Source organism: Microcaecilia unicolor, chromosome 2, assembly GCF_901765095.1.
Source record: "Microcaecilia unicolor chromosome 2, aMicUni1.1, whole genome shotgun sequence".
In the NCBI taxonomy this organism is placed as follows: Eukaryota; Metazoa; Chordata; class Amphibia; order Gymnophiona; family Siphonopidae; genus Microcaecilia; species Microcaecilia unicolor.
The window spans coordinates 44,371,707-44,397,147 of NC_044032.1; the positions used below are offsets into that span (position 1 = coordinate 44,371,707).

At 41.6% G+C, this 25,441-nt stretch overlaps 1 protein-coding gene across 3 annotated transcripts in view; it reads left to right on the forward strand.

The window, feature by feature from the left end:
• The window catches only part of C2H18orf25 (chromosome 2 C18orf25 homolog), a 164,233-nt gene extending 139,088 nt beyond the window's left edge, over positions 1-25,145 (forward strand). For all 3 annotated transcript variants that reach the window (XM_030192904.1, XM_030192907.1, XM_030192905.1), the window contains 2 exons: positions 17,863-17,989; positions 21,223-25,145. In XM_030192904.1, the coding sequence (XP_030048764.1) occupies positions 17,863-17,989; positions 21,223-21,412 (317 nt within the window). In that variant the 3' untranslated portion in view covers positions 21,413-25,145. The remainder of the gene's footprint in view (positions 1-17,862; positions 17,990-21,222) is intronic.
• Positions 25,146-25,441: the final 296 nt, after the last annotated feature.

Here is a 25,441-nt window from a genome sequence, read left to right on the forward strand (position 1 = left end):
CCCAGCAAAATCGTCTGGGGTTGTGAAGCGATCCATCGGGCCCACCACGGGACTAGCAGATGTAGCAGGGAACACCCTCTGCTTTCCCCTTCTTTTGGGCATAATGATACGAAGAAATATTAACAAAGACTTCAATGAAGTTAAGGTGAGTTAGAGGAGCAGCTTCCAACGCTTCCTACACGGACACCATCTTGCCTCTCCTACCCAGATACAAAACTTAAATTGTGAGCCCAATAGGTTCAGGGCACGTGCCTGTATATAATATGTAAACTGCCTTGTTTGTACCACAGAAAAGCAGTATATCAAATGTATTACCCTTACCCTTCCATGCTTGACCCCTTATGTATAATATCTCTCCAGCTTCCATTGGATTGGAAAGAAAAATATCTTGTACCTCAAAATATATCTTTTACTGCATCCATTTCAGTTGCATCCATTGAAAGTCATTCTTCAACTTCAACCTGGAGGTCAAACTTGCCACTCCTTATCTAGAAATCCTTACCTGTACAATTAAAGATACTACACTAAATAGCCTTGCAGTATTCTATCAGCCACCAGGTAGCTGGCCCAGAGCCTGAGAGGACTTCATAAAACAAGCCAAACGAAAATACTATGACACCCACATAGAATCGGGCCAACTCAACACCAGAAAACTGTTTGGCATAGTGAACACCCATCCAATGAAACACAGTCTACAGCCAGCAAACTAGCCAGATACTTTGAGCAAATACTAACTAAGATCATACAAACCCTACCCACAATGAGACCACCCCCAGACAACTTCCTAGATGATATAACTTAACTCACCTCACCCATAAGGGCCAACAATACCTGGACCACCTTCGAGTCATCAACTACCGATGTCACTCTAGGTGAAGACCAAGAAGCATCCTCATCAGTCTCCTTCAACGCATGGTGCTGGGAGCTCTGGGGCATCAAAGGATTTGACGCCCGAGAAGCATCGTCACCGGGAGTACCGCTACCCCTCCTATAGGAGGTGCCGATGCGCCAGTCTACTATCAGCCATGATCCAGCTCCCGCTTCAACCCTAGCGGTTCTGCAACCTGTGACTCAGCCAGCACCCCAATAGGAGTAATTTAAAATCTTCTGTGTAGCTAAACACACACATCCCCATGCAGACACTACGGAAATAATTTTCACCATGTACACCTTCCACCACCCTCCCGCACTGCCTCTCCTTTCCCTGCTGGGCTAGCTGTTAATGATTCAGATATGTACTTCATTTTCTTTGTTGCAAATTCTACTGTGAAACCTTGTGATTGAACTGTATAGCTCTCTTAATGGTTGCTAAGTATGGTAACAGCTAGTGACTGAACAGTGTAATTTGCTGCTGGTTATGTATACAGCCGCTTAATGCTGGATAAGCATGGCATTGCCTGTTGCTGTCCTATAGTGGCATCTAGTGTTTAAACCAAAATCTATCATCACTCTGTTTAACAACCCCCTTCTCTTCTCCAGGTTGGAGATACATCCAGAGATTGCACTTATGGAGTGATGGAGGCATTGTAATTGTTATTGTTTTCTGTTCTTTCCTAATAATCTAACATAGTTTGCTTTTTTTGGCTGCCACCGCATGCTGCTCTGCATGCCCTCCCAGCCCCCCCCCCCTTTTTTTTTTGATTGAGTGACCAAGAGGCATATTTTCAAAGCACTTAGCCTTCCAAAGTTCCATAGGTTTCTATGGAACTTTGGAAGGCTAAGTGCTTTGAAAATATGTCTCCAAGGCACCTAGTTGGGAGGACAGAAAAAGTCCACAAATAATGTACAAACGGGCAAGCTCTGTAGACCACATGCTCCTTTTTTGCCAGCATCTTCTGTTTTTTTATGCAAGTTATCTCAAGATGCTTAACAGAGGAGACATAAAATACATTTTGGTTAAATTTCAAAAAATGCTAAGACCTTTGTGTATGGTAGGAATAACTGTCATAGCCGGATGACTTGAAGGTGACGGAGCCCCAACAAACATAGCATACCAGGGCGTGGGTTTCCCTCACTGATCTTCTGTTAGAACAGTACCAGTCCACTAAGAGTGGTAGGATAAAGACAAGTATAAAATAACTGTTTTACACTCTGGAATAAGTCGTGTCTTTATTAGCCAACCTAAGCCCTCTAACCCTCTAGATATATACTGATATAACATAGCAATAACGTAAATATTTATTTTCAAGAATGGAGTATAAACTAAAATGGAAACAGAAGTGACTAGAAGTCTCTTCCTTCTCGAGGACAACGGGAACAGCAGGTGTTTGCCTTGTCTCAGGCAGTGCTTGCATTTGACCTTCAGCTGTTTCTGGAGATCTGATGCCCTGAAGTGTTCCTATAATCTATATCAAATCATATCAGTTCTTGTCATGATTTGTCTTTAGTCATTGCTTTATGATTGCTGTGCATCAAAGAATTTCATGGTCACAAGATAGTCTGAGAGATGGCGAGGCTTGATGTTTTATTTTCCCTGCTTTATATAGGTGTGAATTAATAAACCCTGAATGCTGGGTTTTTCAAGATTATACTTTAAAATGGTATTATAGGATAAGGAAAAAATGCTGAACTATCAGTGATATTGAGAGGTTATCAGGAAAATCTTCTTTAAAGATCTGCAACAGAGTAGGACGCTCTTTACATATGTAGTACAGAAGTACATAAAATGAGGAATGACCTGAAAGCTCAAGTGCTTAGAAGCTAGAGTTCACCGCCAAAACGTACAGCCATGCATTTGGAGGACTGAAATCTTAGGGAACAAGATGATGGTGGATGAAATACTATGCACAGTTATGAGATGTCGTATGTTATTGTCTGATCATTTCTAGCAAAGTAGTGTGATGAGGCAATGGTTCTCAACCCATTCCTTGGGACACACCTAGCCTGTCAGGTTTTCAGAATACACATAATGATTGTGCATGGCATTGATTGCATACAGTGGAGAGAGTGAATGCAAATTTTATCTCATGCAAATTTATTTTGGGAATCCTGAAAAACTGACACTGACTGGGTGTGTCCTGATGATTAGGTTCAGAGCCCCAGACCTAGAGGAATGCTAGGATGTATAGATAGAGATTTAGCCAAAAGAAAAAGATGATGGTACCTCTTTGGTGAGACCTCATCTAAGGTGTTGTTCCCAGTTTTGGAAGCTGTACCTTCAAATGGATATAGACGGAGGCAATCCAGAGAATGGCCACCAAAATGAAGAGCCTGTACGTAAGTCCCATGAGCTAAGATTTTGGGCCCTTTATTTTAGAAGCCCTGTTCATGATTTACTTGGGTAAATATCTTTTAAATATTATACCCCAAATAATTGGAAAACCTAGTTTTAGAAAGCCAGAATTTACACATGTAAATTTGAGCTATAAGTATATAACAGGAGGGCATGGTTTGGGTGGGACTAGGACAGGTCCAAAAAATACATTTGCATTCCCCATTTTACAAGGGGAATGCTCATCTGTGATCAGAGATCAGTGTTAGAATTTACAGCTGTTCCTGAGTATGTATAGGTTTTGTAAAAATACTGTTTTGGACAGTGCTCTTTAGGATGAATTAGGAGAGATCTCCCCCTTTAATCCCCCAGTGTTATTGCTTCACCCCACCCTCAAATTGGTAGTGCTGAATGATTGCAGACTCTACTGACATGTAGGTTTCCAGAATGATGGACATATATACGTATAAGTGTCGGTAATTAAGGTGGCATTTCAGAACCTAGATGTGTTAACACATGTAAGTGGCAACACTTAGGCATGTATATTGTCAAGTTGACGCTGTTGCTATTGTAGACGTTGAAATAATTTCAGTTCTATAAATAAGCAAGTATTACTTCCTCTCATGTTTTGTTATCATATCTTTGACTATTATTTTTAACTGGAGGAAAAGACTTCAGATGCTCGGCTTTCACAAACTGAATTTTTCAAGATGGATGCCGGGCGAGCTGCCTCACTAGTCAAGAAACCTACGGTGTCAATTTTTGTTAATATTTTATTTTAACACCTCATGTTTGCGTTGTTTTGGAAAGGAGATCAAGAACAGCTTTTATCCTTCTGTATGTGGTTAAATAACAGGGATCCTAATATTCAGGCCTATCTTTATTTGGTATTGCTTATGAGGCATTTAACTGCATTAGAGAGCGCCAGCTGTATAAACGCAGACATTCAATGCTGGTTCCTAGACATGGCCTAGCATTGAATATCTGTGAATAATGCCAGCAGCAGCAGCTAAAAATTGCTCAATGCCACCAGCTGAATATGATCGCTATATCTTTAAGGAGAATGGCGATATGAGAGAAAAATACGTACCAGGAATATATACATATACAAGCAAAAGGTTTTTTTGTGTGTGAAAATATTTCTAAAACTGGCGATCATGATATGATTAAAGGAGCTATATATATTTGAAGGTATTTGCCTCCTAGGGGAAGTACTGGAGGAATTCAGAAAGTACGGGACAAACATAAAGAAGACAAGAACATAAGATGTACCATGCTAGGTCAAACCAAAGATCCATCGAGCCCTTCTAACCTGTCTCCAGCAGTGGCCAATCCAGGTCACAAAGACCTTGCAGGATCCTGAAAGGGAGATCCATTTCTTGTTACTTCGGAGGATAAGTGGTGGCTTTGCCAAATCTACATCACTAATAATGGTTTATGATCTTACAGTAGAAAGAAAACACAGAAGGCTCAACTAATTAATTCCCCCCCCTCCGTCCCAAAATGCCTTATCAGAAAAGAAGAGTCTAAGAATACCTTTTTATTCATTTTCACCTAGTCATATATCAAGGACTACCTGATTAGATTTGATTCAAGGTATTAAGGGCTAGTTTATCCCAGTTGAAAACAACTTTATAAGCCCTTCAGTATATTCAAGGGTTTAGTTTATAATCATCGCTATGCTAAAAGCTCACTGTGGTGAGCTATCAGGCTATTGAAAATTTTGTTGAAATATTTAAAAAATCTTCCTTCTCTACTCATCATAATTTATCAAAAAGTTGAGTCTAGACTCTCAATCTCAGTTTGCAATATTTGTACTTCACCCAAAGTGTCCATTTAAAAAATAATATTCTCATTTGCAGGAGTCCTGTTTGTGATCTTTTGATTGTGAGCAATCAGAGTTTAATAAATATAAACATCTAAACATTATCAGAAATTCACATCAATTCCTTGTTATCTATTTTAAAATCCTCGCATTTGCAGGAATCCAGCTTTTAAACTTGCTATTTCAGCTGGAATGTTATTATAAAGGCCTTATCAAGGTGGCCACATTAACATCACAGATATTACTGTTAAATTAACTGTTATCTTCTGATGACACTTCCAGCACAATAACCACATTGTCTTCCCTTTGAGCTCCTAGTATACAGACTTGCTTCCTATCCCTCAGTCCGGCATTCAAGGAGGAATTAAGTCTGTGATGTAAGAACACTCAAGTAATTCAAACACCTTTTTCTTTTTACACCTTGTGCATATGTCTAAAGTAATTTTGCACAGAATCAACCATCAGTACCTGTGTAAAGGAGTTCCAAACCCAAACTGCCCACACCTTGCCATTCTACCAGGACTTGTTTCCAAACTACATGCTTCTCCCCCGCCCCCCCCACCCTTTTTTTTAAAAGGGAAAAATTCAGACAGGAACTAGGAATGCTGTGGAAGTATCATTCTTACACCTCAAAGAAGGCATTCCGGCCAGTGCCAAAAGCTCCTGCTGGCAAGTTTAAGGAGTCTGGAAAGAACCACACACTATGCGCTGAAGGCTGCTGAGGCATTGATTAGAAGAACAGAGTTCAAACGATGGCACCTCATCCTCTACTCATCTTCTCTCCCCCATTTCCATGATAAATAGCAGTTAGTAGAGTTAGGACAGGCTTCGAATGGATTGGCAGCCCAACGAACAGGAGCGAGGTTGCCTAGTCAAGTTATAGAAAATATTAACAGCATATCAGATTGCTAAGTATAATTCTATCTTTGCAATGCTAAATTAAACATTTTGTTATTAAGAGAGTTTCTGTGACAATGAGGGGAGCCATATGGACAGAAGCAGTGGCTTGTGGCAAATGTAAAGCAGTGTGCTAGCTTCCTGCTGAGAACCTTGCCTGTTGGTAGCTTAGCATGCGTTGTGCAGCTTTGTCATGACAGGATTGTGTTTTCCTATAACTAAAGCAGTGCATGGACACGATAATCGGGGTTATATGACAGCACGTTTGATTTGTGTGTGTATGCTACTAATACTTTATTATTAAAAGATTGGAAAAGCAGTTCTTCATATGGTAATAAACATTCATTATGCATGCATGGCACTGAATAACCAGGTTTAATTTGATAGCAAAAGGTTCTAAATTGAGAGAACTTGCAGGCCTTGCAGAAATCTCCATTAGTGTACAGTTTGTGTAGTTTGCAATGCCTGACACTGTGACTGACAAGTTGTAGTAAGAAGCAGGTGAGCAGATGGTCTCGTATAGAGAGGGGCTTTCCACTAGCTCAGTTAAAATAATAGCAACTTTATCTCCAAAGTAGAGGCCTTTGGCGTTCATATGTGGACTGATCCAGCTGAAAATTTTGTTTTCTGTCTTATGACTGACTCATTACAGTGTGGTGCTGTACCTACTTTGGCTCAGGATTCTTTGAGAAGAGCTATCTTTAGAAATTTTTTCTCCCTTGCTTGTAAGCAGCAGCTGCTGTTGTTTAGCTAGAACTGATTAAAGCTCCCTGCCTGCTGGTTATATTGGTGAAGTGCACCAAGCATAGATATTATCCCCCTAATTCTATATAAATGGTGCACCTAGTTATAGAATAGCTTCAGTTACACACGTAACTTAATTATACAGTAACATAGTAAATGATGGCAGATAAAGACCTGTACGGTCCATCTAATCTGCCCAACAAGATAAGCTCATTATACATGGTATGTGATTCTTTATATGTATACCCGAGTTTGATTTGTCCTTGCCATTTTCAGGGCACAGACCGTAGAATTCTGCCAAGCACTGTTCTTGTACTAAAATTTCTGAAGTTAACGGCAAAGCCCCTTAAAATTTACACTCCAGCCCATCCATATCTATTCAGTCATGATCAGGGCACAGCCAGTAGAAGTCTGCCCAGCACTGATTTTGCTTCCCAATTACTGGTGTTGCCACCTAATCTCTGCTAATGTTTCGTGGATCCATTCCTTCTAAACGGGATTCCTTTGTGTTTATCCCACGCATGTTTGAATTCTGTTACCATTTTCATCTCCACCACTTCCCGTGGGCGGGCATTCCATGTATCCACCATCCTCTCTGTGCAAAAATAATTGCTGACATTACTCCTGAGTCTGCCCCCCTTCAAACTCAATTCATGTCCTCTAGTTATGCTGCCTTCCCATCTCCGGAAAAGGTTTGTTTTTGGATTGCTACCTTTCAAATATTTGAACGTCTGTATCGTGTCAACCCTGTTTCTCCTTTCCTCCAGGGTATACCTGTTCAGGTTGGCAAGTCTCTCCTTGTACACTTTACAACACAAATCCCATACTATTTTAGTAGCTTTCTTTTGCACCGCTTCCAGTCTTTTTACATCTTTAGCAAGATACAGCCTCCAAAACTGAACACAATACTCCCAAGTGGGGCCTTACCAATGACTTGTAGAGGGTCATCAACACCTCCTTTCTTCTGCTGGTTAAACCCCTCTCTATGCAGCCTAGCATCCTTCTGACCATGGCCATCGCCTTGTCACATTGTCAGATCCTCTGATACTATAACCCCAAGGTCTCTCTCCTGAGTTGAGCTTACTAATATTTCCCCTCCTATCCGGTGTCTCTCTTTTTGGTTTCTGCACCCCAAGTGCATCACTCTGCACTTCTTGGCATTAAGTTTTAAGTCAAACTTACTAATAGGAGATAATACTGAAAAACCGGAGTCACACAGTTATAACCTATCACAATAAGACTCCGGCTGTAAATTTTTACAAAAACTCCTTTTATTACATTTATGTGCCCTTACAAAACCTGGCACATAAATGTAATAAAAGGAGTTTTTGTAAAAATTTACAGCCAGAGTCTTATTGTGATAGGTATTAAGTTTTAAGTGCCAGACCCTTGACCATTCTTCTAACGTTTGGAGATCCCTTCTCATTGTTTCTACTCCCTCCAGGGTATCCTCTCTATTGGTTATCTTTGTGTCGTCTGCAAAAAGGCAAACCTTTCCTTCCAACCCTTCAGCAATATCTCTCACAGATATATTAAACAGATTCGGCCCCAGCAGCGACCCCTGAGGAACTCTCACCTTCCTTTCCTCCGAGCAGATTCCATTTACCACTACCCTCTGCCACCTGTTGGTCAACCAGTTTCTTATCCAGTTCACCACTTTTGGTCCTAAGTTTAGCCCTCTCAGCTTATATGCGAGTCTTCTGTGAGGGACCGTATCAAAGGCTTTGCTGAAATCCAAGTAGATTACACTAGCGCACGTCCTTCATCCAGTTCTTTGGTCACCCAGTCAAAAGACGTCAATAAAATTCATTTGCAGGATTTTCCTTTGGTAAAGCCATGTTGCTTCGGATCCTGTAACCCATTGGCTTCTAGAAAGTTAACTATCCTTTTTTTTCAGCAGCAACTCCATTATTTTTCCTACCACTGACATGAAACTTACTGGTCTGTAGTTTCCCACTTCTTCCATGTCTCCACTTTTGTAGCGAGAGACCACACCCGCTTGTCTCCAATCCTGTAGAACCTCTCCCGTCTGTAAAGATCTATTAAATAAATCTTTAAGAGGTCCTGCCAGGACTTCTCTGAGCTCCCTCAGTATCCTGGGATGTATTTCATCTGGCTCCATAGCTTTGTCCACCTTCAGATTCTCAAGCTGTTTATAAACACTTTCTTCAGTAAATGGCGCAATATCCACTTCATTCCCAAATATTCCCTTGGCAGCTGACCTCAGCCCTTCTCCAGGATTTTCCTTCGTGAACACCGAAGAGAAGTAATTGTGCTAAAGCGAAAGTGCTAAAGTAATTGTTTAGCACTTTCACTTTATCCTCATCAATCTCCACATAGCCATTCTCATTGTCTTTCAGTCTTGCAAGTCCATTCCTATCTTTTCTCCTTTCTTCAAAATATCTGAAAAAAGGTCTTGTCATCTTTAGCCATTTTTTTCTTCCACTTGTGCGTTCGCTAGCCATGTTTTGCTCTTCGCTTCTTTGAGTTTAATCCGATAATCTTTTCTATGAGCAAAGCCTCTTTTGCTCATATTTTTTCAGCTACTTGCTTAGAGAACCATATAGGCTTCCTGTTTCTCTTGGTTTTTTTTTACTGTCCTCGCGTAAAGATCAGTTGCCATATTTATAGCAGCCTTTAGCTTGGACCACTGATTTTCCACTTCTCCTACGCCTTCCCATGCCAACAGCTCCTCCTTTAGGTATTCCCCCATTTTATCAGAATCATTTTAGCATCAATAATCTAATTGATGCTAAGTTGGCACTTGATAAGTACCATTAATTGGTTATCACAAGACTATCTATATTCTCCAAGGACAAGCAGGCTGCTTGTTCTCACATACTACTACTACTTATCATTTCTATAGCGCTACCGGACGTACGTAGCGCTTCACACTTGAACATGGAGAGACAGTCCATGTCAATAGACACAGTCAATAAGAGAGAAACTGCATTGGCGTCCGCTCAAGGAACGAATTGAATTCAAGATTTGCACAACCGTGCACAAAATCATTCACGCAGATGCCCCACTCTATATGCTAACCCTAGTGGACCTACAGCCCAAAAACGCCAAAAGATCAGCCCGCAAATTCCTAAACCTGAATTTCCCCAGCTGCAAAGGAGTGAAGTACAAACAAGCTTATGCTACGACCTTTGCATACAAAAGCACACAGTTTTGGAATGCGCTACCCAAAACCCTGAAAACCGCTTCCGCAAAGCTCTGAAAACACACCTCTTTAACAAAGCTTACAATAACCACCCTCAATGATACAATTCATCCCCCAAATCACCCAAACACACCTAAAACATTTCTCACACAACCTACCCAACATCAGCCCATCTATCACCTCTCTTACCTCAGCTTATGATCAACTGTATTTAAATCATGTACTGACTTTATCATAACCTTACTCTGTAAGCCACATTGAGCCTGCAAAAAGGTGGGATAATGTGGGGTACAAATGCAATAAATAATAATAGAGCTTACAATCTAATTATGACAGACAGACAGACAGACAGGACATGTAAGGGATAAGGGTTAGGACAGACAGGACATATCAGGGATAGGGGACAGTTGAAGGTTTAGGTTTAGGAGTTAAAAGCAGCATCAAGTCTTTTGATTTTGCTGAAGCCGTTTTTCCTTCCATGTCATCAAAGACACCCAGCGGCTTCAAACGTTTTACTCGGTGCAACCGGAACATCTCAGGTACCGATTTCCACGCCTGGTGTATCCAGTGCCTTGGGCCCGACCATAGCCTGCTGCGTTTAGTCTGTGTCTTCGTATCAAGAAACGGACCCAAGCGTCTCGAGAAGCCCAACGAGAGAAGCTTTTTGGGGCTCGTTCCAGTCCCTTGACATCGGTGCCGAGGTCAGCGTCATCAACATCGAGGGACGCATCGACGTCGGGAGGGAAGGTAATGGCTTCGGAACGAGCAAATCGTGTTGGGAGCAGTGAGGCGTCGAGTGGGTCTCCACATGTCTTGACACCTCCTGTTTAGCAGGCCCCCCGGGTCCGACCTTCGTGAGAATTCCACGTCTTCCTCATTGGTACCGAGGAGTCTCGATGACGGGCGTCAAGCGAAGGCGAAGAAGCACCGTCATTGTTCTCCTTCAACACACGATACCAGGAGCTCTGGGGCGTCGAGGGAATCGGTACCCGAGAAGCGTCAGCGCCGAGAGGATCGCTCCCCATCTATTCAGGAGGTGCCGATGCGTCGGTCTTCTGGCAGCCCGATGCCTGTTCCCGAGCCTCAACAGATTCTGCCACCGGCTCCTGTACCGACCCCACAACCTTGTCCAACGTTGGCTCTCGACGAGCACATCAAGGCCCTGCTTCCAGAGCTTCTGGAAGGATTGCTGCACCAGTCTGCTTCGGTGCCGGGGGTGCGTGCGCCTTCTGTACCATCTGCTGCAGTGGCATCTGGCCCTTCACCCGTGGTGAGGTTCCCGACCTCGGTGCCGCCTGCCACCCAGGTCAACTCCCCTTCGACATTGGTGGAGGAAGCTTCACCAGAGTCCAGGCGGGCATCGGCGTTGAGGCAGGCTCAGTTTCGGACTGCTCTGAGGGATGTCTTGTCCGATACTGAAGATGAGCATTCATGGGAGGAAGAGGAGGATCCCAGGTACTTTTCTTCTGACTAGTCCTATAAGATTCCTTCTGAACCTTCCCCTCCACTAGAAAGGAGACTTTCTCCACCGGAGAGTCTATCCTTCACCTCCTTTGTCAGGGAAGTGGCTGCGGTTATTCCGTTCCCTATGGAGGTTGAGGATGAGCCCAGGGCTGAGATGCTCGAGGTAAAATTACCTGTACTACCTGCTCAAATGACAGCACACGGTAAGTACTGTGTTCTAACTGCAGTGTGTAATCCATTCCATTCTCTGCCCATAACCCATACAGTTAACAGATTAATTAACGTGCGAATTAGTAGCTCTTACACAGGAACAGTGCATGCTAATTTGCATGCTAGCTGCTTAACACATTCAGTAAAAGGGCTCCTTAGATTCAGAGCCAGCGTTAGGAGGTGGCAAACAGGACAATTGCCCTTGGGCCCCAAACTCGCCTCAAGCTAAAGGAGGTAAAGAGTCTGATAGGTACGGACGGGGAGAGGGATCTTGGGGTGATAGTATCCGAGGATTTGAAGGCGACGAAACTGTGTGACAAGGCGGTGGCCGTAGCTAGAAGGTTGTTAGGCTGTATAGAGAGAGGTGTGACCAGCAGAAGAAAGGGGGTGTTGATGCCCCTGTATAAGTCGTTGGTGAGGCCCCACCTGGAGTATTGTGTTCAGTTTTGGAGGCTGTATCTTGCTAAGGATGTAAAAAGAATTGAAGCGGTGCAAAGAAAAGCTACGAGAATGGTATGGGATTTGTGTTACAAGACGTATGAGGAGAGATTTACTGACCTAAACATGTATACTCTGGAGGAAAGGAGAAACAGGGGTGATATGATACAGACGTTCAAATATTTGAAAGATATTAATCCGCAAACGAACCTTTTCCAGAGATGCAAAGGCGGTAGAACGAGAGGACATGAAATGAAATTGAAGGGGGGCAGACTCAAGAAAAATGTCAGGAAGTATTTTTTCACAGAGAGTAGTGGATGCTTGGAATGCCGTCCCGCGGGAGGTGGTGGAAATGAAAACGGTAACAGAATTCAAACATGCGTGGGATAAACTTAAAGGAATCTTTTTCAGAAGGAATGGATCCTCAGGAGCTTAGCCAAGATTGGGTGGTAGAGCCGGTGGTGGGAGGCGGGGCTGGTGGTTGGGAGGCGGGGATAGTGCTGAGCAGACTTATACGGCCTGTGCCAGAGCCGGTGGTGGGAGGTGGGGCTGGTGGTTGGGAGGCGGGGATAGTGCTAGGCAGACTTTTACGGTCTGTGCCAGAGCTGGTGGTGGGAGGCGGGGCTGGTGGTTGGGAGGCGGGGATAGTGCTGGGCAGACTTATACGGTCTGTGCCCTGAAGATGACAGGTACAAATCAAGGTAGGGTATACACAAAAAGTAGTACATATGAGTTTATCTTGTTGGGCAGACTGGATGGACCGTGCAGGTCTTTTTCTGCCGTAATCTACTATGTTACTATGTAAAGGCTGAAGGCTAGTTTTTGGGCCCCCTCCCCGGTTTCTGCCCTGAGTCCCTGATGTCTGACACCAGCCCTGTCTACTATATCACCAATACTGTCCAATGTAATGATGGTGCCACTTGGGGAAAAAAACTGGAATTAATGGATTTCAACCCATTTCTATATACAGATGACATCACTATCTTCATACCTTTCCAAAACAATATCACAAACATACAGAACAAAATAAAAAAAAGATTGTACCTCATGGAAGAATGGGCAACAACTTTCAAACTGAACCAGAGACAAAACCAAATTTCTAGTACTATCCAGCACACGCAACCCCACATCCTACCAAAAATTCACAATCAACCAACAAACATACCACATTGAAACATAACTTAAAATACTTGGAATCATTCCTGACAAGCACCTAACACTGGACGATCAAATATCAGCACTAACATCAAAATGCTTCAGAACACTATGGAAACTGAGAAGAATAAGAGACTATTTCCCTAGACAATCTTTCCGAATACTGGTCCAATCAACAATACTATCGCAACTAGACTACTGCAATGCAGCATATATAGGGTGCAAGGAAACCGTACTATAATCGCTGCAAACAGTCCAAAACAAGACTGATTTTCAAGAAATGCAAATATGAAAGAGCAACCCCACTGCTTGAAACACTACATTGGCTACCAGTCAAGGCAAGAATATTTTTCAAAGCGAGCTCCCTAATCTTCAAGATACTATTCGAAATGGCACTTGAATATATGCTTAACATGATTAAACTATCCTCAAGAAATGCCAGTCCAGAAAACAGAAACTACCTACTCCTACATCTACCCAACTGCAAAAACACCGTTTACAAAACTATCTACACAGCTGGATAAATGGTGAAACTTGATACCAAAAACCATACGAAGCATCACAAATCTCCTCCAATTCAGAAAAGAAAAGAAATGAAAACCTATCTCTTCAAAAAATTCAGCAGCTAATCACAAAGATGTTGTCTCCTTCCTTTCAAATCTACCTCTTCAAAAATTATATGAATAAATATCACCAAAACTCTACAATTGAACACAAAAGCTACCACTACCTTTTCCACTTCAAAGCTATCTCTTCAAAAACTATATGAATAACCACACGAATTATAGATGCCCTCTCCACATTGCACAACAGTGTTGTAATTCCACCAAAAGTAAATTGTAAGCCACTTTGAACCGAAACGTGTTTTTGGATAATTGTGGGATACAAGAATGCATAAATAAAATAAATATTAATTGCATTAATTTGGATATTACTACTGTTTATTTACATACTCGTTAACTGTTGCTGCCAGATTTTCCAATATGTCTGTAATGCTAACAAGCTTGCAAACTTTGAAAGGAAAAGGCAATGTATTTTAAATGGCTTTGTTAGAAATTAAGACTAAATGTACTTGAGAGGTTTTTTGCAGTCCTAAAATGCTGAAAAGTTACTCAGGACTCCATGTTCAGAAACCCATTCTTTTGAAGTCATTGGGGCCGATATTCAGCCTGTCAGGAGGCAGGCCGGCTAAGTCCCGCAGTCAGCGCTGAGCCCAGATATTCAGTACCAGGCTATTGCCGGTGACTGGCATTGAATATCTGGGGGGGGGGGGGGGGGGGGGGGGGTTGGCCGCTTTAAACTTAACTGCTTAACTTTATATTCCGTCCTGACCAGTTAGGCTTATCTTTGGCTGCTATAAACTTATTTTTACAGCCCAATTTGGCAGTTTACGCGGCTAGCCAGTTATATCGTGTGGTATAACCTGTTAGCTGCTATGCATTGACCATGAATATTCAGCATTAACTGTCTATCTCCTGCTGAATATTCACAGGTAGCCTGTTAAATAGCACTGAATATCGTCCAGATGAGTTCAGGGTCTCATTGTTGCGTTCTCGAGAACGCGACACTCATATAAATTTTCAACAGCAAGAGAAAAATAGTTGCCCTCTTCTTGGCAGTGATGCCAAATCCATGATGGTGCAGTTGATACACTTGACCTGCATATGCCTTGGCAGTGGGCAGAGGGTGGCAAGTTCAGAGCCAGGCTGTCTTGAAGAGGCCTAAGACACTTAGATTTTTATTTTGGGCTGGTTTAGCATGAGGAAATTTGAGGTTCCCAACATGAGTGTTACTGTGGCCGCAGTTTCTTTAATGTGACCATGTAAGGTGGGGGGGGGGGGGAAACAAGAGAAAAGGGGCGTCTGTCTGGCAGCTTTCTTAAGAAAATGGCCACACAGACATCCTTGCAGAACAGAGGAGTAGTCTAGTGGTTAATGCAGTGGACTGTAAACCAAGGATCCCACTGTAACACTTTTGTAAATGTGATCCCTCCAGAAATAGAAAAATACCCACTGTACCTGAAAGTACACCACTTCGATAGTCTTCGCTAGGTATGGTGTTTGTTTTTCTGTCCTGGAGGGAGCCCCAGGAAGGTTATAGTGGAATTTGAACCTGTCTCCTGGTTTATAGTCCATTGCACTAACCACTAGACTACTCCTCTGACCTGCTAACTGTTTGGTTCTGAATGGCCATAATACCTTCAGCTGACATAGTCTGATTGTCCTTTCTGGTTTCACTTGGGGATTAAGGAGGAGTCATGCCTTAATATCTCCAGTGGTCAGTTGGTCAATCAGAACACCTTTTTGTAACTTGGGACATGACCAAAACAGGTCTAGATGAATATTTGAAAATTGCTGTTGGACATCCTAGTCTAATCTAATCTGGCATTTATTATACTGCTAATTCCGCCATGAGTCTGAAGTGGTGAACAAAAAACATCTACAATATACAATAAAAATACATACAAATACAGATTACACAATGTATCTAAAAATACTCAAAACCTGTTTAAACTAAACTTGTTCAAGTTACACAGGTTGCATAATACAGCCACAGCTACTTTTGGGCCCTCCCTAATCCTGCCGAAAACACACCCACAACACGTCCCCTTGCTATTTGAACTAACTGCAGTGTGACGCTTCCAAATTCTGATGTTCCAAAATTGGAATTTGGATGTTTTTAGCAAATGGACGTATTTTGAGGCATCCATCTGCTTTGAAAATGAGCACCACAGCATTATGGTAAATGATGGCAGTTAAAGAGCTGTATCGTCCATCTAGTCTGTCCAATAAATTGCTGCTCTGTGCAGGATACACCCTTCTGTGCCTTGTTTAAAGTGTAAGGATCATTTTAAGTTTTGCTTACTTGCAGCCTTGCTTCTTCCTGTTACTGCCAGAGATAGCTGTGTTCTATTTCTCGCTGCTTAAAAAGAAAATATCTAGCTAGAAAAATCACTTGGCAGATTCTGATTCACCACTGTTCCGAAGGAATGAGTGTTAGTCAGCCAGCTGTAACAGTTCTCTGAGTTGGGCATGACTTTACATACAGTTGCTTCCTTTCTGCCGAAGGTGGTTTCGGCGTTTTATCTCAATCGGCCCCTCTTCCTTCCGTCCTTTCGGAAGGAGGATTATCAGGCTGAGTTTGCAGCTCTTCATCTTTTGGATGTTTGGAGGGTTCTTCTCTTTTATTTGCAGAAGTCAAATGATTTCTGACGTTCAGATCATCTCTTTATCCTGCTTGCTGGTCCTCAGTGGGCATTTGCAGCATCTAAAACGAAGATTTCCTGGTGCATTAAAGAGGCAATTGCTTCCGCATATATTGTGCAGGGGCGTGCCCCTCTGGAGGCGTTGAAGGGGCATTCCACAAGGTTACAGTTGACTTTATGGGCCAAAATGGGTGTTTTTTCCCCTGGATGACATTTGTAGAGCGGCTACTTTGGCCTCTCTGCATACCTTTTCAAAGCATTATCAGATAGATGTGGCTGCTAAATCGGATGTTTCCTTTGGAGCAACAGTTCTGTCTCTGGGAGCGGCATCTTCACGCCCTGTTTAGAGAGTGCTTTGGTACATCCCACCAGTTCTTAGATTCATCTGCTGCATATTTAAGGAAGGTAAAATTATGCCTTACCTGCTGATAATTTTCTTTCCTTTAGTAGCAGCGGATGAATCCAAGACACCACCCTTTGCCTGCTGCTGCTGTTTGTTGGTTCGTTTCTTTTTAGCCTCTGTGTCTGTCTTCTCTTGATTTAAAAAAAAAAATGAAGAAAAGATGATAAACAGAAGATACATTATAGAGGAAAACAGAACAGAAGGTCTTTAGGCCTGTTCTTGGTTCGTCGAGACGAGTTTCTATTATTTTAAGTGAGTAAGGAAGGCTCCCAGTTTTCTCGTCTGATTCTGCTTTGTGATGTAACATATACTAAGTGAAGAAGGAGCTGGCTGTCTGGTATCATTGCCTTCAGTTTTGTAATCTCTATCTCCACCTGCTGGTAGATAGGCACAACCCACTAGTTCTTGGATTCATCTGCTGCTACTAAAGGAAAGAAAATTATCAGCAGGTAAGGCATAATTTTACCATACTAATAGTTTAAAAATGCATTGTTCTCTAATTGGCAACCAATGTAGATCCCTCAACAATGGTAATATGCTATTCCTTCTATGATGACCTGATTGAAATCTTGTTACCATATTCTGTGCAACATGCAGCCTCCTTAAGTTTACCAGTCAGTCCAACATACAAACTATCACAATAATCAAAAAAGCTAATACCCATAGCTTGAACAACAGATCTATACAAAATTTGGTCAAAAAATGAGCATTTCTTTTAATCATGCGCATTGTAGTGTACATTTTGCATACTACGTGAGCAATCTGTTAGGTTAGGTAGAATCTGTAATGAGATGAGTTGTCATCTGCCAATATCTGTTGGGTCAGAGCTCCACTGAATGAATGTGTATAATATGTATCTGCTGCTTGTATTATTTGTATTGGTTTTATAAGCAATATTTTATAGAAATGCAGTTGATTGACCTAATGTTAGTCCATTTAAGTTGGGTAGCATATACAAGAAGAGGATAAAGCCTCTTGAATATTTTGCAAATGAAGGCTTATAACACAACTCAACAGAGGCAAGTACCAATTAAGCTGGGAGCCAAAGGAATGGGAGAGCATGGGGGTCAAAGAAAGGATGTACAGTAGATTCATCAATTATCTCTAATAAGCATTTCATGTACAAACACTTTTTTTTCTGTAGGCCATTTGGAGCCAGTGTTCTTAGCAAGTGAGAAAACCTCATCTGCCACTGGACAGAGCAACAAAGAAATTAACATTGCCTCATCGGACAGCGAAGTAGAAATAGTGGGAGTCCAGGAGCATGCCAGGTACGAGTAGTACAGATTATTTTTAACATAAACCTGGAAGTGTGACAAATCCTCATCGAATGTTAAAAATATTGTCCTAGTATTTAATGTATACAGTTTTGAACAAGACAGAACATGTGGTGTGCTCTGATACCAAGCACCAAATACGTTTTAGAACCTTAAACTTTCTGCCAGAATTAGAAAGCAATCATGTGGCGTACTAGCTCTGGCCTGTCAAATGCAATTGATGTCATTGGGACATCTGATTTTTGCTATGGTTGGTCATCTCACAGTACCTCATTAGCACTTAGTCAAAACAAAAGAGCATTGAAATTCATATTAGGAATTGCTATGAGGAGTAAAGAAGAAAGATAAGGGTAAGAAGTAAGGATATATAATAAAAGCAGGAAGAGAAAGAGGCGGAGAAGACTAAGTGGAGGAGTGGCCTAGTTTTTAGGGTGGTTAGGGTGGTGGACTTTGGTCCTGGGGAACTGAGGAATTGAGTTTGATTCCCGCTTCAGGCACAGGCAGCTCCTTGTGACTCTGGGCAAGTCACTTAACCCTCCATTGCCCCAGGTACAAATAAGTACCTGTATATACTATATAAACCCCACAGAAAGGCAGCATATCAAGTCCCAGTTCCCTTTCCCTATTTCAGATTCTACATGGAATGTTGCTACTATTGGAGATTCTACATGGAATGTTAATGTTGCTGCTATTCCACTAGCAACATTCCATGTAGAAGCGCAGGCTTCTGTTTCTGTGAGTCTGACGTCCTGCACGAATGTGCAGGACGTCAGACTCACAGAAACAGAAGCCTGCGCGGCTGCAAGGTCAGACTTCTACATGGAATGTTGCTAGTGGAGGAGTGGTTAGTGTGGTGGACTTTGGTCCTGGGGAACTGGGTTCAATTCCCACTTCAGGCACAGGCAGCTCCTTGTGACTCTGGGCAAGTCACTTAACCTTCCATTGCCCCAGGTACAAGTAAGTACCTGTATATGTAAGCAGCATTGAGCCTGCCATGAGTGGGAAAGCGCGGGGTACAAATGTAATAATAAAATAAGTGGGGAAAGAGAATGTAAGAAAATGTAGGTAGGGTAAAGACAAGCAAAAGAAATGTGACTTTAGGAATGAGATAAGCAAAAAAAAAAAAAAGTGGCAGCATTGTAGAAAAATATAGAGGGAATACTAAGAGATTACAGCGAGTAATGGGGAAAGGAAAGCTAGGAATCAAAGGAAGAGAGGAAAAATGAATAAGGCAAGGCGAGAGAAACAATAACTGGAAACCGAAATAAAAAAATAAATTTAAAGCAGGAAATAAATTCAAAAATGGAGAAATAAAAAGGAAAAAAAAAAGATCAAGAAATGCAAAAGTTTGAAAATATTTTATTGAACTGCTCTGTTGCAGATGAATAGGTGGGAGCCTAGAGGGTGTGTGTGTTTTTTTTTTTTTTTTTTTTTTTGGGGGGGGGGGGGAGATAGAAAGACTTAGGGGAAAAGTTTGCATTGTCTCCTTGCTTTCCCATACAGTGCCAATCGGAGAGGGGTGGACAGATACCTCCCATTCTGACTCCCTATTTCTAACAAAGTGTCTTTCATATATAGGCCATAAACAAAATACATTGTGGTAATTCTTAAATATAGGTTATAGTTTCACTATCCATTCACTCTCAGCTTCATTTATGATTTATGGGAATACCTCCCCCCCCACGATCAACAAAAATAAGACTGTTTTATGTAATAGAAAACCATATTGTTGTCTCTCTCCCTTCTTCCTGTACTACTAATATCTATAACACCACTCGTGTACGCATTGCTGTACACTCAACATGTAAGAGAAGTTCCTGCTTGACAGAGTTTACAATCTATTCAAGACAGATAAACAGGACAAGGGATTAAGGAGTTTCATTTATGAATGAGTAAAACAAAATGGGTACTGAACAGATGAATAAGGGGTTAAAAGTTAAAAGCAGTCTCAAAAATTTGGGCAGGTCTGGAGCACCTGAGGGGAGGCTGAAAACGTCTGGTTTTGCTCTGGTTCTGGGGTTTTCTTGTAATGCATCAAGATCTTTTTTTTATTTTTTAAAGAAAAAAACCATAGAGGGAACTGAGTAATCCTCAGAGGGGTTCACTTCTAGATCACCAGTTCAAATGTGACTCAGGCCAGTACTATGGTCTGGACACTTACATGAGAGGAATTGGTAGTCTCAGTATAGTTTCTTGTAGGCTGGCGTCCCCTTTATAAAAATCACCATCAGAGCTTGGCACTAACTGAGACCCATAAAGGTGTCTTTGCAGAGCAGACGAAGCACATTGCCAAGGCAGTGTGGGTAAGATTATCCTGGCTCTGCTTGTGCTATACTAATTGCGTGAGGAGAAGAGGGAATGTAGGTTTTATGTGGTGCACATAAAAAACCAGAAATAAACACAGGGTAAGCCAGTCAAGCAGATTGGGCCCACATTGTGCTAGGAAGCCATGCTCATCCAAATGGAAAGCAGTATAAAAGGTGAGGTGCACTCTTACACAGACGGAGATAAGTGTCCTATTTTGGTCTTCATAGTTTTGTATGTTAACTGAATTAATCTGCTTAAAACACAATTCACCAAGAGGATGTGTTTTAGGCATCATAATAACCTTTCATCATTTTATTTCAAACCATTTTCCTTAACCCTGCCAATTTAAGGTTGCCTTTATTGCTTTTGTTACGTAAAAATTATTCCACATCCTCATGAATTCTGATCGGTGATGAATTTTGGCTTTTGCCTTCCTGATGCACCTTTGGTGTTGGTGCTGGTACTATATGGCGCACTTCTCCTAGACCTCTGATGCACTTGCTACCTCCAGTTTGATTCCCCCTCACTCTGGTCTTGTGTCACCTCTATTCTCCTTCCTGCAGATCTCAAGGCTCAGACTCTGCTGTCCTATGTGGCACTGAGGGGTTTTTTTTTTTTTTTTTGGTGGGAGAAGGGTGGGACTGAGTAAAGGAAATTGAGTTAGTCTGTGGCCCTATACTCACAGACCCTGCACAGAAGCCTAGAGGAAGCAGGGGTAATTTGGTATCTGTGAACAGGAGGCTGTAGGCTATCTCATCCTTTATGCTCACTGGTTTCTGATGACAGCAGAGCCTCTGTGGTGTTTTAACTTGGTTCTCCCCATTTCTGAAGATAAACTTGTAGAAGTTGCAGGACTTGAGAGAGATCTTGGTTTGAGGTTGGATAATAACTAGGAAGCATTTTTTTCTTCTGTTTGGTAGGTTTGTACATCCTCGTGTAGGTGTGATTCAGAGAGTTTCTTCCTGGAAGCAGAGCTCTGGTTCGCAGTTTATCACCACTCGGCAAACACAATCATGGACAGCGGTGACCCCACAGCAGAACTGGTCCTCTCCTCCAGAAGTGGTCGACCTCACCCTGGATGAGGATAACAGACGCAAATACCTACTGTAATCATATCACTGTGTCCCCCTTTCCCTTTTCCTGTGGCGCATGATAACAACTTCAGCTTTGGGATTGAAACATGGGGCAGATTTCCCCTTCTTTTGGAGCAGATTAGCACTATGGGTTTGTCTTTTTAAACAAAAAAAAAAAAAAAGTACCTCCACCACCCCAGTAGACTACAGACAATCCAGAGCTGAAACAACTGGAGGCATCTTGTTCTGAAATTCAGTCATTCATAGTCTTCCCACAAAGGTTATTCAGATCTTAATTGCAAGTTGCTTAAGTTTCCTTAAATTTGTCTGCCTTTGTGTTAACACTGGTAACATTTGTAGCATTTGACCATAGGTTAATCAAAGTTTACTGACAGCAGTTAAACCTACTGCAGACACCCTAAACTTAAGTGTAGGAATGGCTATGGTTTATTTATAGTCTACTCTGCATGGAGTCTCTTCCAGTGGATCACTGTCTATCTTTTATTTAAATAGTTATAATGTTCATTAGTTTAAATGATGACCTTGGAGCACTTGATAATTTTTTCCATTAAACAAAGCTGTATCTACCATGTACTGTGCTACATTTCAGCAGGGCAGGCTGCAAGTGGTGATATGCGCAATATATCAAGTAAGGCTTTGAAGTATTTTGTTGGTTAAGTCCTTTAGGCTGCTCTGCTTGGATTCCTTTACTCTCAAGAGCAGTGTGTTGGCTATGATATTACAAATAAGATTGTATAGTATAACTGATTGATTGAAAATAATCTATGTGAAGTCATATGTAAGTAGACAACCTGAGTGCAAGGTTGCTGCTTGAAAATAATTCAGAACTAACAAGCAAAGTTAGCACATATAGTATAAAGAAGCAACGGCCACTAGACCCATTAAATCTGTCCATGTATTTCCACTGCAATACTGCAGATGCTACTTAATCTTTGGTTTTTGTCCTCATTTCCCCTCTACTAAGAATTCTCTATGCTTATCCCATGCCTTTTGAAAAATCCTTTTACTGTTTTGGTTTCCCCCATCTCAAATTGAAAAAGCTTTTCCTTCCCTTTGTTGCCCCCTAAATCTGTCCGCTTCCAGCCTTGTACCATGACGCCTTGAAAACTGCCTTTTCCAGGGGGTAATGTTTGCTTCTTGTGCACTGTTTATTCCTTTTAGGTATTTATTGTCTCGGTCATATTCCCTTATTATCCACTGTTGGATGTTATTTCTATACAAGTCTCAGAAGCATTATTTAAAGGGGTGACGTCTTCACATGGGTGAGTTGCCGAGGTATGAGGAATATGATCTCAGTCTCAAATTCACTGCTGATGCTCGCTGAAGTACTACTTGCAAGTGTGCCAAAGAGCTTCCTTCTGGAGTTTATAAGATGTTACATGTATAGACAACTTATCCGGGTGTGCTTAAGATTCCTTCTAATCAGGCCTGCGCTACCCAAAACAATGGGAAATATCTTTCTGCCACATCTTCGTGGTCTCTGACTGCACTTCTTGGTACTTGAGGATCTTTTCTCTCTACACAATTCACTTGGGACTGACACCTGTACGATCAATATTCTTCTGGAGGTTTTCTCTTTTACCAGTATATCCAGTTTCCTTGCATCTAGCTATTTTTGATCACCTGGGATGTTCCCATTCGGATCAATAACTTCATTCTCCATAATTCTCCTAGGATCATGATCCCAGTACTTTTTGGGTTCAGCGATGTAAATATTTACTAAGTTTTCCAATAGGTGAGATGTTCCACCTTGTTGTGCCTTTCGATATAGAAATTTTCTGTCATCAGAAGTTCACAGCCGGCTATGAGATGGGTGATCATTTCCAGCTCTTTCTTACAGAATCTACAGATGTCTGTCTGTACCAGTTTGTTCTTTGCTTGTAAATCGTCTAGTCTGTAATTCAGTGTCCTGGGCTGCAGTTGTCAATCGCTTATCCTTAGGATTCAGTTCACCTCTCCTTAACCATTCTGGTTTTGATCAATAAATGAAACACTTTGTATTCCCCACAGTACTTAATCTATTTGCCACTGGTTTTTCCTCTTTTGCTGATCTTATTCCTTGAAGAGGTTTTGTTTTTCTCTTCCTTTGTAAATTCTGTTTCTTTCCCGTTTGTTACGAGTAGATTCTCACTTGTTCCGTCTACTCATTGGAACGTTTGTCCTCCAAGTTTAATGATGGCGATATATTCCGACCCTTTTACTTTCAATTTCAAAACCTTTTTGTGCATTTGGATCTGATGACGCTGTTAAGTGTGGAAGCCTGTTTCTGTGAGACCCCTTCCTTGTTCGACATGATGAATGTATTGCCTTGGCATACGCTGATTCTTATAAATGACCTCGTGGACAGGGAGGAGTTTTCTCATTTGTACATCTAGTTTTACAGGGTGTTTAAGAGGCTAGTCTACAGTTCCAAAGTTGTATGAGAGTGCAGGAATTGCTAGTTGATCAATGTCTTGTACCTCATTCCATAATTTTATTGCACTATTGAGTCTCAATTTCAGTCCATAATATTCTTTAATAATCATTTTCATCTATGTTTATGCTTGATTGTTGCTCCTTCCTCCATATACACCTTCCTGTTTAAGTTCCTTTGAAAACATCCCTCTGACCGATGACTGACAGTCTTGCTCAACTTTGCTAGGGCAACTTTCCATAGAGAACATTTGTGTGGCGAGTTCTGTTTTTCTTCCACCAAATGGTATTTTGACACAATAGTGAGTCCTTCAGAGCTTGATAATGCTAATTAATTTGTTATGTCTGGTCTCCATTTTGGGGGAGGATGCAGTGGTGGCTGTGCAAGAGATACAAGAATAGAGCGGCTTCATATGAATTTACAATCCTTTTAGAGGGAGCAAAGTAAGCCAAAGATCCTCTGAGATGACAAAGTGGGAAAATCTTCTGTATATCTAATTCTAATGGCATGGAACCTGACCACTTTTATTCGAAAGTGCATTTTGTTCACTGCTTCTGCCACCTTCCAAGGAATTTAGAGCTGGGTTAATAAAAACTGCAGGATTCTGTATAGGTCACCCAAAGTTAGGATGCGGATCATAGAGCTATACGTAAACTAATTAGCCAGTTGGCGATAAATTCAATTATTAACATTCGCAAGCACTTAATTGACAGTAATTAAGATTTACGTACAGATCCGCCCTACACCCTGTTCTATAAACACATGCGCCTAAATTTCATAGCGTATAACTCCAAAGGGAATGTGGCCATAGGAGGGGGGGGCATGGGCAGGTCAGGGGTGTTCCCTGAAATTAGGCACAACGCTATAAAATGCCTGCATTTGCATGCCTAACTGCCATCACTCGGTGCAAGCATTTACACCAGCTTTTGGCAGGCGTAAATGCTCGTGCCCAAAGTTAGGCGCAAAATGCACGCCAAGCTAGTATGCTGTAAAGGTTGTTTTGGGCAGAGCACTCTGTACAAAATACTAGCTTAGCGCAGATCATCCCAACTCCTAATTGTGGGTGCCATTTATTGAATTTCCCCTAAATGGAATAAGAAATGTTGAGCTTTATCCCCTTACAGTGTGTAGGCTGGTTCAGAAGACTTGTAGCAGCCTGATTTCACCTAAGAAAATATGAATTGACCTTTGGCAGCATGGGTTTCTTGATTGATGCCTAGAAGTTTTCAACTTAGTGGGTTAATATTTTAGTGTTTGCTTCCTAATCCAGATTTCTCCTGCTCACCACTTATAGTGAAAGCAAAAAATGGATTAGGGCACCTGATTTTTGTTTTTTTTAGTTTTTTTAACAATAAAAGCATTTGTTCTGATAAACGCTTTTAAGAAAAATGAAGAAATATATGTGGTGCATGCCCTTTCCTTGTAAGATGCACCTGATGCCTTACAAAGTAGGTTTTTGTTGTTGTTTGTTTGTTTTCTTGTTAGGTGAAAGTGAGGGGAGGATAAACAAGAAATTGAATCTATACTTGACACTGTGGACATCATACCGTACTGGTATCACATAATGGTACCAGCCTTGTGACCCGATGAGTCATTTCTTAGCCCATGCATCATTTACAGGTGTCATATCAC